The sequence below is a fragment of the Barbus barbus genome, assembly GCF_936440315.1.
Source record: "Barbus barbus genome assembly, chromosome: 5".
NCBI lineage: Eukaryota > Metazoa > Chordata > Actinopteri > Cypriniformes > Cyprinidae > Barbus > Barbus barbus.
Window position 1 is genome coordinate 20,597,157 of NC_136733.1, and position 16,687 is coordinate 20,613,843.

At 41.2% G+C, this 16,687-nt stretch overlaps 1 protein-coding gene across 1 annotated transcript in view; it reads left to right on the plus strand.

Annotated features, from left to right (window-relative positions):
- Nucleotides 1–1,857: 1,857 nt before the first annotated feature.
- Nucleotides 1,858–16,687, plus strand: part of LOC306869464 (multiple C2 and transmembrane domain-containing protein 1-like) — a gene marked incomplete at its 5' end in the record, with an annotated part of 124,023 nt that continues 109,193 nt past the window's right edge. Inside the window, one exon of the mRNA XM_079416239.1 lies at nt 1,858–2,106. Within this exon, the coding sequence (XP_079272365.1) occupies nt 1,858–2,106 (249 nt within the window). The remainder of the gene's footprint in view (nt 2,107–16,687) is intronic.

Here is a 16,687-nt window from a genome sequence, read left to right on the forward strand (position 1 = left end):
ATAAATCATTCACAATAAACAGTACAATATTCCATAAACAAATTAAGGTGGTGATTTAAAAATGTCACATTACTCCAGGTAATGCAAACATTACTGATGTGCCATTTTATTTATTTTTAATTTACTGTCTCATTGTAGGCATTTCTGTATTGTGCTCTTAAATATATTTGTATCGGTTTACAATTTAAAAACAAATTATTTTAGGTGAGAGGTGAATGTTTAGGTCATATATTTCAACCCTCAACTCTGACAAGGATTCCAATACCTTTGCTTGCCACAAAGCCCCATAGCATGATGGACCCTGCACCACATTTTATAGTAGGGAACAGGTTCTTCTCCTGGAATGCTGTATTCTTTTTCCACCATGCAAAGTGCCTTTGGTTGTGACCAAATAACTTAATCTTAGTTTCATTTGTCCACAGGACATTATTGATGATAAGTCTTTGCATACCTCAAACGACTCTGCTTGTTTGCAGTACCCAGAAAAAGCTTTTTCCGCATCACCCTTCCATTGAGCGGTTTCTTGTGCAAAGATGTACGATGACATTATCAGCAGCAAGATGTTCTTGGAGCTCCTTGGAGGTGGTCTGTAATTTGTCTTTGACCATTCTAACCATCCTTTGCCTTTCAGATATTTTTCTTGGCCTCCCACATCTTTCCTTTCACAAGGACTGTTCCTGTGGCCTTCCATTTTCTAACTATATTTCTGACTGTGGAGATAGAGACTTTAAACCTTTGTGATAACTTTTTGTATCCTTCTCCTAATACAAGTTAACGAATCATTCAGTTTTTAGGTCATTAGTGAGTTCTTTTGAGGTTCCCATATTGCTTTTTTCCCATTAAGATCAAGGATAAGCACAATTAATCAGCTACCTTAAATATCCTATTTCATTATTGGTTGCACCTGTGTTTGGAGTGTTAAGGTTCAGTGATTCAATCAAATCAATTTTGTGTTGCAATCTATCAGAATTAAGTGAATACAGGTATTCAAATCCCAGACTTTTGCATAGCCTATTTTTCACTTTAAATATATATCTTTTTTTCACATAACTCAATACTGCTACACTATGAATTTCTGTCTGAAAAACATCACATTATCCAACTTTATCTAGTAACTGAAAGGCATAACACTGCGATCTTTTCTTATGCAGAGAGAGCACATTATTATGCATTATTATTACCTTTTGTCTAAACACTTACTGATAAATAAAAATAAGAGGTAAGTGCTAAGAGGTAATAATATACATTCTATATTTTATTTTAAATATTTACACAGGTGCTTTTTAGATTAGATGTGATTTCTGCTATATCTGCAACCATTGTTTAATGTTACAGTGCAGTGTAGGAGTCAGATCTTGGCAGAGCAAAGATATTTCTAATCAGCTATAAAAATGAATTGTTTTCCCAACAGAGATGCAAATTAGGAGAAGCCTTAGGTGGAATATTTAGATACCTAATATAATCTTTGTTTAAAGTATCAAATTGCTTTCAACATGTTACTTTAATTTTTGGTAACTATATCATAGACATGAGTGTTTAGAAACAGTTGGTACTTTTATGATTATTTGATTGTTCATAACATAACAATTATGATATTGTGCTTGAAAAGACTGTTTGTGAAGATGTTGAATGACAAATGCTTTCTCAACAAACATCATGCTAACAAGCAGGTTCTTTTTGCATTGATTTACACCAAATATTATGGACTAGACGGTGGGAGGACATGAACAGCAGCTAGCTTGACTCTTGCTTCCCACACCCTCACCTTCCTTTTATGCTTTTTCCTCTCGCAGTTTCATCAGCTTTTGCTCCTCTCTACTCTCTTGCTTATCGGAAACGTTTCCAATGTCTGACTATATGGCTCCAATGAAGAGCTGCACCCTCTTGATCTCCAAGATGTCCTTCATACGGCATGATACAACCAAAGCATGTCATGATAAGCTGTTCCCTTTGGTCTGGATCTGCACACACCCAGGTCAAACACATACCGACCCCAGTCTGTCCATCTGGAGCCTTTCCATCTCTGGATTAGCCAGACCAGTCCTCTCGCCCTGGCACCACCTGCTGGCCCTGCTGGCCCTCCTCACTGCAGCTGGTTCCGGAAGGGTGAAAGTGGGTTAGACATGTGCTCTGAGCCTTTGGGTCAGGGGTGGATACATCGGGATTGGAGGGGTTTAATGGAGGTTTATAATAGTCACAGTAGCCAGAGGCAGGAGTCTATTATAGATGGCGGCTCCCTCAGGGCCCGTTCATAGATCTACAGAACTACAGTATTAGGGCAGAAATGAATTGCAACGGAAATATGGAACATTATCAACTCAGAATTATGGGGCTAATATATCTGTTTTGGGAAATTAGCTTAAAGTGCCCCCCTTCTGGAGTTGATCAGCCATATATAAATCATATATAACTAGAAGTACAGCTTTTAATAGGAAATCAAAGCTGCCTTGTTGTGTTCTCATTAATTCAGTGTCCTAGATATTTCGAATGCAAGATATTTATTGTTTAGTTGTAGTTGCACAAGCAAACTTCACTTGATGTTGCCGTAGTGAAGGAAACAGCTCCAGAAACAGTGTAAGATTACATAAGAGTTTGTTGGCATCAATATTTGATGGATTGTAGGTGGACAGAGAGATCTGTGTTGAAATCTGTGCAGAGAAATTCACTCACTATGGAAAGTCACATAATAACGGATAAAAACTGAGGGGGTCATCTGTGAAGTAATGAGACAGAAGTGGATTAGACACTTGTATTACCAGATGACAATATGCTATTATTACATGTGGTATATAGCTAATAATGTGCTGCTGTAAATATGGGAGAAGATCTCCAAACGTTGCCACGAGGATGTTATTTACTTAGGCTGCTATTTAAAATATGTATGATCTGACATGAAAACAACAACCTGTAAGTAAGTGTTTGTTACTCATTTCACATGCAAAGAGGTTATCCTTAGTCTTTACCCAGTAAACCAGGAAAGTCATGTGAATTTATTGGCTAACAGAGGTTGACACCTCTATTGACCTCCAGTTTTATTCACAGAAGCTAGGAGTGTTAGGCATTTGAGTAATGTTATAGGGGCCTTGCAATCAAAAAGGTAGAGAACCAGTGTTTTATCTACTCAAATAAGGATTTTGTGCTGTTCTACTTTGGTGACATTTGTTTATTTTTCTCCTTCACAATAACACTCAAGTTTCCTTCCGTTTGTTGCTTTACTGCTTGAATTAAATATATATTTTCTTGAGAATGTAGTTAAAGGTTACACCGGTTGACTTGTCAAGTGCTGTGTAAAAGGTTCTTGATGCTGGTGTAGTAGCTTCTAGCTTGCCTCATCTCATATCATTACCTTGGGGAGATTGCAGTCCCCAGAGGTATACAAGCATCAGAGGTTAAATGGTGGCAAAATGCTCTTCTCAGGCATCCACGGCTAAGAGTTTGTTGTTTAATGGTGGATGTTCAAATGAATTACCCATGTAGGATTAGCGGAGAGGTTGATGCTATTACTTTTCACAGTGTTGTCTTGGTGTCATTAAGTCTTATACAGTCTTCAGTAAGTGCTTGTTACATATTTTATTGTCTAAATGGATTGCTTTGCTAAAGATTGTTGAAGCTGCTGCCTAAATTTCTTATCGATTAAAGTGAGTGAATAGCAGGTTTGGAAGTGGCATATTCTCCAGATATGGAGTTAACCAGCACTGTGTTGTCTGGGCTCACTTTGATTACAAACTAAATCATCCGGTCATTTAGATAAAGTATGTGCCCACAAATAACTGGTTTTAAATTAATATGGAAAATCCAATTAGTTGTGGGCTTTGATTTGAGGAGATGCAGATTTTTTCCCTCGCATGTATCTCTGGATCTTAATTGTTTGTACAGAATATTTGTCTTCAGTGAGGCTCCTTCAGTTTATAATGAATGACCGCTAGCTTGTCTTGGTCAAAATGTTTAAACATTTCTCCTCAAGGACCACCTGGTGTGTGGCCCTTATCTAAAGGCTTCTTGTTCTACAAAGCTTTGTTATTCTCTCATTTTCGCTTTCAGATAGATTTCCAGGACACCCCAGGTGTATTCCCTCACCACTTAGTCCTGTCAGCACTTAGTCAGCAGTGTGCACAGACTGAACAAAAGGAAACTGGAAAAGAATGCATTAGTACTCACATACATATGAAGTTGTGCTCTCTCTTTTATTTGTTTGATCAATGTTCCCCCTAATTTTTCCATTCTCTCCTTCACCCTACTTCGTAATTTTATTTTAATTGGGGGGGGGGGGGGGGGGGGGGGGCAGTTTTCTCTGACAAACTACATAGAATAACAACATTGATAATGATTAGAATTGTTGCTTTAGAATGATTTCTGAATGACCATGTGGTCACACTTTATTTTAAGGTCCAATTCTCACTATTAACAAACCATTAACTACGACTTTTGCCTCAATAAACTTCTAATTTGCTGCTAATTAATATTTAAGAAGGTAGTTTTCAAGTTTATGCATTGTGTAGGATTAGGGATGTAGAATATGGTCATGCAGAATGTGTGCTTTATAAGCAGAGCCTAAAACTAACTTTTTGCCACACCTGCCAATGGCCGGTGTGAAACTCTTTTTGCAAAAACAAGCAGTTATTACTACAATGATGTTATCTTCACAATCTTCACATAAACTATAAATTATATATGCATAAACTATACAGATTAATCTTTATTCAAGCTACAAAAGTTAATCAGCCTCTATAACAGTCCAATGGTTTCTCTTTTTCTTTTGTTCTTTGATTTACATAAATGACAGACTTCAGCAGGTTTCACTTTAAAATCAGCACTGTCTCTTTAAAACCTGATGCACATGATCAGACACATATCAGATTTTCTCCCAAATCTTTACGGTCATTTAAGACTTTATAAATAACTTAGATAACTCGCACATTTTGACATAATTGTGTGTTTCCGTCCGCTGAAGCGCTACTGGTGCGCTGTCTGATGCGGCTCAGCGTATGTGTACAGCCGAGCGGACAGCCTTTCAAACTATTCACTGAACCATTTAGACGGCGACACTTTCGCCACTTTCTCAAGTTATGAAGAATAAAGAAAGGAAAAGTTAATCTTCTGAAATGAAGAAGCAACATCATCTCAGGTAAAAGTGTTTAGAACCGTGTCTAGGGACAAGCTGGCCATCACACTGCTCTGACCTTATCAGCCCGTTTCTATCCTATTATTTGATTCGCTCTTGTCGCTTATGACAGAACAGCATCACGATGATCTTGTCTTAGGAAAAGATTATTTTATTTGCTTATGTCAGAAACCGTGAATCTCTTTAAGAACTGGCTGTTGTTTTCACTTCATTGCATTCTTATATTTTTGTAAAAGTTGTACCCGCCAACTGGCGACTGACACTGTAAAGACCAATTCACACCGCACAGACAAACGCCAACAAACTCCAACAAACTAGTCTGTTGGAGTTTGTTGGATCAGTGTGTTACCCCTGTTGGCGTTTGTTTTCACCCGACTGAACATGCTTATAGATATAGAGTTGGTCGTGTCTGTTGGTGCGGTATGAACATGACAGTTATTTTTCATAAGATTCTAAATCCAACGGACAACTTGAGCCAACTTGTTTGTTGGAGTTTGTTGGCGTTTGTCTGTGTGGTGTGAATTGGCCTTTAGATGTACTCGCCAACAGCAATTTTTACTCGCGATTTATACTCGCATTTGGAGTTTAGCGAGTGTTAATTTTAGGCCCTGTTTATAAGTACTAATAAACTGCCAATATGTTAATAAAAGGCATGCTAAGAAGCAACTAGTGAGAATAGGTCCCTGTACTAAAGTGTTACCATGGCCCTGTCCCAAATGAAACACATGTGCACTTGCAGTCTTACGGACTTATGGTCTTACGTACATGCGTCCTTTAAGTCCACGAGACCTTAGGCTGTCCCATTCCTCATTTTAGTGTTCAGAAGGGTGCTCGTGAGAGCCCCCTTTGCAGCTGTTATGTGCTCTCGATCCGCACTTCTGCTGAGCCCACACTGGGGCGAGCTCCGCAGCAGACTTCTATCCGACAGTGAAAGCGGCATTACGTCACGAAAGTGCGGACTCAGAGGAAGACCGCGAGGTTTTAGTGTGCCATTTGGGACATGGCCCATCATGTGACACTGAAGTAATGGCTCCTGAATATTCAGCTTTACCATCACAGGAAAAAATTACATATTAATATATTTTAAAATAGAAAACAGTTATTTTAAATTGTAAAAATATTTAGCAATATTGGTGTTTTTACTGTGTTTTTGATCAAATAAATGCAGCCTTGGTGAGGTCAAATTCCTACTCTACTCATAGCTGTGTCACTCATAATACGGTTTTGCTCAGTTCCAGACATTAGTTTGTGGAATCAAAAGCATGCATACTGCTTGTTATCCTGATTACTGATGGTACATAATGGTATGTTTCCTGTTGTGATAAACTAAGCCAAAATTAGGCAGGAAGGAATTTCATTAGAAGGGCATGTTAGCCTACTTTGACTATACTTCAGGCAGCTGTATCTTCAGATAATATGCAGGTTTTTTTAGAACAGTTCGGAAAGGATTATTCATGTTACATTCAAAATTATTTCTGCATCCGCCTAAACCATCCTCCACTATGAAAATGTAAATCTGTTCAGTCACGTCTTCCACTCATTTATTTTTTCCTGCAGTGTTTCACACTTTTCATTAGTACCATCTTATTTTCTAGGCTCTGAGTGCATCATTGATTAGATGTCCTGAGCTTCTTCCTTCAGGCTTCTTTATCATCATCAGTCATATTCACAGATGAGCTCACCTGCTTAAAAAAAAACTTCTTTTTTTTTCTTGGAACTTAGTTCAGGAACAGGAATGTTCTTCTTTGTTTTGAGAGTTTGTTGTCTGGTTTCAGATTTACCTACCCATAAATGTCTCATACAAAGTGAATAGTTGCTTTACAATACACAAGGTGCCATATTACTTACTGAAGACACAAATGTTCAATCCATATATTGTTTATTGTGAATGAGTGTTTATTCCTTTTTTGTCAATGATTTTCTGATCATTTTGTAGTAAAAACTCAACAAAATCCAGTAGTCAAAAGTGAAATGTTATGTGGTTAGTATGTTTAGCATGTGGTTTATGAAATTAATTCAATGACTTAAAACCACGCATAAACTTGATACATGCTATTCACATTTTACGGTAGCATACTTTGTGCTCAATACAGTTTATTCAGATTTTAACCATTAAAATGCTATAAGTGAAATCAGCTCAATTGTTAGGGCTTGTTTAACAAAGGGTCACCAATATTCAATTTCTAAAAGATGCCTATGGCAGCATATTTTACTGGACTCTTTATTGGCTAATAGAGGACTTTTTTAAAGCTAGTAGGCTACAGTTTTATTCTGAAAGTTCCTTAAATGATTTTTCAAGGTTTCATCAGTAATTTTTAAAATGTTTTTAGCAACTATCAAACTATTTTGCAACTAGCAACTATTTTGCAAGAAGTCGATTTGTGTTACGGAGCCGACAAGATGTGAGATGTACGGATCCATGTGCAAAGCTTTATTAAGAGACGTGATCATGAAACAGGCATGGATTCAATAATGGCAAACAGGTACAACACAGGCAAGACAGTCTTCGATCAGCGAACAATATACAACATGGCAAGGCAACGAGATATTCCAGGTACACGAGACACAGTCCAAGTGAGGTGCAGAGTCCCAAACAGCAGGCAAAGGGTTAATCCAAGATACACAGGCAGGAGATCAGCAAACAACAAGGCAACATGAAATGACTTGACTTAGACTAGAACTTGAAACTAAGACTGGAAGCGTGAAATGGCTCCGTAGTGTAGCTATCGCTAGAAGAGTGATATACGCTAGACAATACTTGGCAATCTGAAAGAGGAAGTCCAAGGCTTATAAAGCGTGTCTGAATGGATTCAGCTGTGTATTTGTAATCAGTGCATTAAGCTGTGTGTGTGCAATCAGTGCAATGGATCATGGGAACTGTAGTCTGGAGTGACATGTAAAAGTCTGTGTGGTGTGAGAGGCAATGTAAAGAGAAGACGACATCTGGTGGTGAGCAAACAGAAGTGCATGGACAGGATTCGTGACAATTTGTTGTGTTTTTGTTTAAATTACTTTGATCTTGGCATAAAAATACATTGTTGCTGCTACTTTATGGGTAAATAAATTAATTAATGGTTGCTTTACATGTTATTCTGACAGCAACAATGACTTCTGGGAAGTTGTGGCCTAATGGTTAGAGAGTCGGACTCTAGGTGGGGGGAGTGAATGTCCAGCGCTCTCTCCACCCTCAATACCACGACTGAGGTGCCCTTGAGCAAGGCACTGAACCCCCAACTGCTCCCCAGGCGCCGCAGCATAAATGGCTGCCCACTGCTCCGGGTGTATGTTCACGGTGTGTGTGTGTTCACTGCTGTGTGTGTGTGCACGTTGGATGGGTTAAATGCAGAGCACGAATTCTGAGTATGGGTCAACATACTTGGCAGTATGTCACTTTACTTCACTTCATTCCTATACACAAGTTATGACAATTTCCTTTTTGAATAGAGCTAAATCTGAGTCTTTTTTTAAATAGACTAAATAGATTAAATAGACCTGACTCTAAATCTTTTTTTTTTTTTTCACACAGAATGTCTTTGTGACATTTTTCTGTCCAGGGTCATTAGTGAAGTTCTAACTCTATCCTCAACCTCATTAGCAGATCTGTCTCATCCATTCACTTGCCATATTAGCATCTGGCTCCAAAGGTCAAGTGTGTTTCTTTGGTTTCAACCAGTTACATGATCTTCTTTAATACAACCATTAAAATCATACAAGGTTGGAAACTGTGAGGGAAATATAAAAGAACGATTATTTGTTAAAGATTTAAGAATTTAATTTCATACATTTTATCCAAGTCTCATAGTAAATTGCATGCTGCAGATTTAAATTTCTATGTAAATACATTTATGTAATAATGTGTAAATACACTTTATATGCTATATATTTTGCTCAATATTTGCCTTCCTTTGCAATTTTAGATTGAATTGGTTCATATCCCTGTCAGATGATCTCTGTTTTGGACAGTACTTGTACTGTATCATAATAGGCTTAATAGTAGATTCTGCTGATGAAAGCTACAATACACTACACAACTTTTAAAAGAGTTATTCTCTGAAAATCCTTTACCTAATTTGGTGTTCCCATTCAAAAATGACTGGCTTTTATAAATGTTATATCTTGGATTCAGTATTTTTGTCAACTTGTTTTGTTTTAATTAGCACAGGGTTTGGATTTCTTTTTGGAACTATGTGCCTCATTGATCTGAGCTTATCTCAGTTTCTGAGTCAAAAAATGCATTATTTGTGGATTTTTTGTGCGTGTGTGAAATCTGTCAATTCTGATCAATATCTGCAAACTGTCTCCGACTTCCAGCATAGTGCTTTATTCTCCAGACTTCAAACTGGGTCAGAAATTCAGACAAAAGTTGTCTGGTGTTTTCCAGCCAGACAACTTGTCTGGTGTTTTCAAGATCAGAGGCTTGAATAAAAACATGAATCTGCCCTCAGAAAGTCAATGTTATTTATCAATTGTTGTTGTCTAACTGACAGTCTCTTGTGTTTGTATTATCAAGAGAAGAGATCATGACTCATCAGAACCAAACCTTCAGGTCTTTTGAGAGAAAACAACGTTCACACAAATTCATTCAGAGCATGACTCAGATTTTATCACAAAAACATTTCCTTTTTTTGCCACAGGGATCAGGAAAAGGTAAAACAAATGTGAAGTTACGTGTTGTCTTTTAGTCATCAGATGAAATGGCATTTTAGCCCTCATTGTTCTCAAGTGCATGTGGGTTTAATATTAGCCACGTCATCAAACTACATGACTGAATCTGACTCACTAAATTTCCGTGAGACATTTTCTGTGGGTTCATTTCAGAATCTACTGTCCATTTATCACTTAACATCATTAGCATGAAATTTCTTCGTCCACCACCACACTGGGTGTCACTTTGATTATTCGCTCTGTAATTGTAGCACTTCTCTTTTGGCAAATAGAGACGTGTTACATAAGCAGCATGATAAAGGGCCCTGTGGATTCGTTTATGCTGCACGGAGTTTATAATACCCCACAGTGCCTCTGGTTCAGCCCAACCTGTCTCTGCTTGCATGGGTCTGACAGAAATAGCAGCTGATGGAACAAGCTCGCCGGCCCTGATGGGTTAAGGCTGAGTGGGCTGAGGGTGGATTAGAGTTTCCCGTAGCTCAGAATCCTGGGTAGACATTGGACTGGATCTCGCTCCAGTGTTGCATGAAACATTCCCATATGTTCTAGATAATTACACAAAGGCATCCTCACAGAGTACTTGAGCTTTGACACATTTTCCTTTAGCATCTCCAGCCCGGTTTGTTGTGGCTGTTGATGTATTATATTGTATACAGTAGGCATATGACATGTTTTGCAGCATATGCCAGTGCCTGAATTTAAGTGACAGTTGCTTGGGTAGATATCGAGTCAAGAATGTTTTTGATCATAATATTTAACGAGCACACACTGATCTGCCGCAGTACTAAAATCACTGACAGGTGAAGTGAATAACATTGATTGTATAGTTACAAAGGCACAGTGATTTTCAATCCTGTTCCTCAGGACCCACTGCTCTGCACATTTTGCATGTCTCCCTTATCTGACACACTCATTTGAGTTCATGGAGCTCATTCCTAATGAGCTGATGATCTGAATCAGGTGTGTAAATTAGGGTGACATGCAAAATTTGCAGAGCTGTGGGTCCCCAGGAACAAGTTTGAAAACCACTCTATTAGAAATCAAGTAAACGGTCAGTTCTTGAATTTCACGTGTTGGAAGCAGGGAAAATGGGAAAGTGACTTTGACAAGGGCCAAATAGTGATGGTTACACGACTGAGTCAGAGCGTCTCCAAAACAGCATGTCTTGTAGATGTTCCTGGTATGCAGTGGTTTGTACCTGCCAAAAGTGGTGCAATGAAGGACAGCCGATGAACCAGTGCCAGGGTCATGGGTGCCCAAGGCTCAGTGATGCACTTGATGAGCGAAGGCCAGCCCATCTGGTCCGGTCACACAGAAGAGCTGCTTTATCTTAAATTGCTTAAAAACTTAATGGAAGGCAAGAAGGCAAGCCAACAGAGGCAGTGTTATGTACTGGGCCAGAGGTCTCAAGCCCTGCTCCTGGAGAGCTAGCCTCCAGGGTTCAGCTCCAGCCCCAATGAAACACACCTATGCCAGCTAATCAAGGTCTTCAGTGTTACTTGATAATTGAAGTGTTGGAGCAGGGTTGGAAGTGAAGTCTGCAGAAAGGTAGCTCTCTAGGAGCAGGGATGGAGACATCTGCTTTGGGCCACATTCTGTTGGGAAACCTTGGGCCCTGGCATTAATGTGGATTGCACTTTCACATGTACCACCTAACTAAATATTGTTACAGACCATGCACACCCCTTCATGTAAATGGTGTTTCCTGATGGCAGCGATCTCTTTCAGCAGGATAATGCACCTTGTTCATGAATGGTTTGAGGAACATGACAAAGACAAGGTGTTGACTTGGCCACCAAATTTCCCAGATCTCAGTCTGATTGAGCATCTATGGAATGTGATAGACCAACAAACCTGATCCCTGGAGGCCTTACCTTGCAGCTTACAGGACTTGCAGCTAATGTCTTGGTGCCATGTTCAGAGGTATTGTGGAGTCCATGCCTTAACTCATCAGAGCCGTTTTGGCATTATGAGGGGGCCCTACATTAGGCAGGTGGTTTTAATGTGGCTGATCAGTGTAGAATTGACATGCATTATAATCATAATACATTAGATGTATGACTAAGATCTGACTAAGGCTATTAGTCCTGAATGTTTTGTCAGTAGCCCAAGATTTTATTTTTAATCTTGATTATTTTTTTTTTACCCATTTTATTGCAATGGTAGTTCATTTAATATGAGAGTGGTTATAAAAAACACTCCACTGCAGGTAAAGAATTGGACCACCTCTTTCATTATATTGAGAATGTTTATTATCTTAACTGCAGGCTCAAAAGTCAATGGGCTGTGGAGGAGTCCAGTTCAGTGCATGGGATGATTTGAGATAATATGCAAAAAACAAATTCAAATTTTACAATATTATTATTATTAGATACTCTTTAATTTACTATTTTGCATCTATTATGTTACAGTGGCAAAAGCAGGTCAGTAACCAACCATTTTCTTGCCTAACTTTCATACTGATATTTAATTTTGCATGACTTATTAAAGCTACAAGTTATCCAGCCAAGAACAGTTTATATATATATATATATTGTGACGAGTCGGCTGCCTCCCCCCTGTCCATCATCACCACCCCGTCCCATATTCGCCGCCCTTCACCAGGCTCCCGACAGGAGTGGGTGTGTGAGAGAGGAGGGGCGCTGAAACAGCCAGGGCTGGCGGCGTGTGATGAGGCGCACCTGACGTGAATAGAGCCTCATCACCGCCGCCGTTAAATGCCGAACGCGCCTCTCCTCGAGAGACCGGTCTCTTCCCGTGCATGCACGCTGGTGTCCTCGTGGGTCCAGGAAGGGAGCGTCGAGGAGGACTGCCGCACCCGTTAGGCGGCTGACGGGCTAGGATGCCGAGCCGCCGAGTCCCCCAGAAGTGCCGGGACCCCGAAGATGGACGAAGCCGCGCCAGAGACGCCGCCGCCACTCGCTCCCGGCCCCGAGAGGGGAGCGCGTGCGGCCACCGGACTCCGCCCCTTCCCTGGACCCTTCCCTCCTGAACACTGCCCTCCTGCACAGCCCCGCAGCACGACGAGGACACCAGATCCCCGTTTATTTTGGACACTTTTCCCCCTTTGGACACTTTATTTTGATATATTGTTTAATAAAAACCTCTCCGAGGCTTGACGCCACGCCCACTGTGTCTGTCGTTGGCTCCTCCCGCCACAGTGGTGGAGAATGCGGGCAGGCGGAGCCTAGACAGCGCAGTTGGGCAACATCTGATGACGTCATCCCCTCTCGCTCGCAAAAAGCCGTGGAACCCGCACGGGGACAGAGGAACGACGGGGACAGCCTCCCAGCCACCAAAGGGGTAAGTGACGTTCTTTCTGTTGGTCATTTACCCTGTGGCTGGTTGAGGCTGACAACTAATACCCGGTTTCTCTGTCCCGGTTCCGGCGCGGTGCGAGAGGGAGCGTTGCCCGGAGAGGAATCCCTGCCCCGCCCACTCCGACCGCTGGAGCCTGGTTGAGGAAGGTAGCACTCCTGCGTGGGCGGCGACCCTAGGACGGGGATGTCGCTTGGGGGGGGGGGATGTGACGAGTCGGCTGCCTCCCCCCTGTCCATCATCACCACCCCGTCCCATATTCGCCGCCCTTCACCAGGCTCCCGACAGGAGTGGGTGTGTGAGAGAGGAGGGGCGCTGAAACAGCCAGGGCTGGCGGCGTGTGATGAGGCGCACCTGACGTGAATAGAGCCTCATCACCGCCGCCGTTAAATGCCGAACGCGCCTCTCCTCGAGAGACCGGTCTCTTCCCGTGCATGCACGCTGGTGTCCTCGTGGGTCCAGGAAGGGAGCGTCGAGGAGGACTGCCGCACCCGTTAGGCGGCTGACGGGCTAGGATGCCGAGCCGCCGAGTCCCCCAGAAGTGCCGGGACCCCGAAGATGGACGAAGCCGCGCCAGAGACGCCGCCGCCCCTCGCTCCCGGCCCCGAGAGGGGAGCGCGTGCGGCCACCGGACTCCGCCCCTTCCCTGGACCCTTCCCTCCTGAACACTGCCCTCCTGCACAGCCCCGCAGCACGACGAGGACACCAGATCCCCGTTTATTTTGGACACTTTTCCCCCTTTGGACACTTTATTTTGATATATTGTTTAATAAAAACCTCTCCGAGGCTTGACGCCACGCCCACTGTGTCTGTCGTTGGCTCCTCCCGCCACAATATATATATGTATGTGTATATTTCTAATCTTTAAAATGTCTTGTTTTCAAAATTTGCATATGTAGGCTTGTGTGAAAGAATTTAGAAAATTCCTTTTTGCTTTACCCCAATAAAGCAAAGCAGCATAAATTATGACATTATTAGCTCCAGAATAAGTAGATTTCATTTCTGAACTGGTTTTCAAAGTATTGATGGTATAGTGATATACAAATAATTATGGTTGAAAATAATGTTTTCATTCATTGTATACATTCTTCTGTATTTACTAGTTTGAGCTCCAGTTTGTCCTAAGGAAGTATTCTTGTAAAAATTTCACGTACTTTCATCATTAGTGCACCTTTCGTGCAATCCTTAACATGATAGTATCCAGCATGTGCATTTCTTCAAATATGCTACTTTGTGTAAAAAAAAAGTGTTGCAGTACATAACTTTTGTACCTTAAGAGATGTACCTTAAATGTACCCTTTTTATTTTTCAGTGGTTAGCACAGCTATTTTTCTTGCATATGCTCTTTTGTTGCTTTTTTGTTCTTGACTAATATGTTTCACTTTTTTAGCTGAACATACAGTGCAATACACAGTACTGGCTTTGGTGCAGTCTATTATTGGTTTACTTACTGCCAATAAGCGGATGTGATTTCAGTGCCTGTGGCTGGATGAAAAGACCTGCTGCTCAATGGATGGATCAAGTGTGTGTGCAGCACAAGTATGCGTTTGTGTGTGTGTGTGTGTGTGTGTGTGTGTGTGTGGACAAAGTTATCCTGCAAATGATAAATGACTCCTTTCCCTGTGCTGTAAAAGTGCGAAACAAATACAGTGGCTTTCAGTGTGATGGAGAGTGAAGCTTCAAAATGAAACCATAAATGTGAATAATGTAGTTCATAAACTAGGGTGCATTGGAAGAGTGATCTACAGAGGCTTTCTCAGCAAGCCTTTGCTTATCTGATTTTCTTCTTTTTTTTTTTCCATAGAAACTTTTCAGTTGCTCAACTTTATTGCCCAAGAAATATACAATACTTTATGAGCATATGATACACTTTCTCATATGGAAACAGCACAAATTTGATCATCAAAATGCTTGAACAACATTTAAATGCCACTCTTGTGCCATATTCAAAACTTTTCATTCCGTTATTTTACCAAAAGCTAAACTTTTGGGGTTAAAAGTAGCTTTTAGATTATTGTGTACTGGTTATACTTTTATATAAGAAAACCATTCTTGTATTCCTTCAACACATTCTCACTCCCAACTCATCACATATTGTTGCTTGGTCAAGACGCTTTGGCATGATTTTTTGATGCACAGGGTACCCCTTTAGCATAATTTTTGGACGTGCATGGACCTCCATTGCTTTAAATAAGAAACCCTTGGCATCGGTATGCCGACACGAAAGGCACTGGGAATTATTGCATATATGTTGGGGTGTGATTTTTCAATGTAAACAGTCACAACAGTTTTATTTACATTACACTATTTATACATTTACCCCTGCCCCTAAACCTACCATTTGTCAATAAAACAAAAGATATAACAGGCAGGTACAACTACTACAGAAGTTCTAAGCGGCCATGCATTATTATAATTTTTCTGTCTTGTTTTCTCGTGGTCACGACTTAATTTTCTCGTGATCTCGACATAACGAAAGTTGTTTTGTGGTTATCTGGACATAACGAAAGTTGTTGATCTCAACCTAAAAACCGTTTTCTCACGACGTAATTGTAGCTATCGTGAGAAAATCAGGGTCGCTATATTGTCTTCGACGATAAAGTTGCAGACCCGACAGCCTCCTTCTCAAGTGTCCTACACTTATGTGTAAGTCGTCAATCACTGACAGACACAGAGCTAAAATGTCCGAGTATGAATATGCATGCATGACAAGTATTCTATCATGGATCAATGTAGTCGATCACACACACAACACCTTCAATATTTGGGATGGTACTTATACGCTTCTCGTTTGGCTCTGTTCGAAGGCGGTCGCATTTTTCTTCCCTCCCTCCCTCCTGAACTTCCCTGCTTGCTCTCTTGTATTGTCCTGTCCTCTTAAGAGACTCTCGCTGCACTATTTGCAAAACCGAAATTATGGATCTGATCAACTGGTCTCTAAATGCAATTGACACCATCTTCTCGACTAGGAAAGCGGGATCTGGAGAACCGGAATGTCCCGCTGGGACGTTTGCTGCTGGCTACACGATGGACGCATGGGAGAGATGGCGGGTCGTGTGTCTAGCGGCTCTCTCCGTGGAGGACATTGAAGACATCTTCTTATTCGGAACAATGATAACTGGGTTTCTGCTATTTGGATTAGGCGTTGCCCTAAATTATCAGAAAATTAAGGAGACGGGACTGGCTGTCCAAAACCTCTCACGGCTGCCCGTCATGATGGAGTCTGTGGGCAGAGCGGTCGCCTCGGAGACTGAGGCGATTAACCGCAATATGGATTCAATCACGGCTAAGCTCTCGGCTTTGGAAAGAAAAATCGACGGACATGGAGATCAGAATGGACAATGAGAATTAGCTGTGAAACTGGAAGACAGCTGTTCGCACTAAGACAAAACAATCTTATCTCTTTCCGGCTTCCCACAACAGATCGGCTTGGCAAGGCCGCTCTGGTATCAACTCTCCGGTGAATACTGCAGGGAGACGCTCTTTCTTCCATTCCCTCCTCCCAAAAACACCTTGTTATTGTCGGGCGCTTGTGCTCTGTCCAAGGACGTTTCCATGGCAATTGCTATGTCGCATCACAAC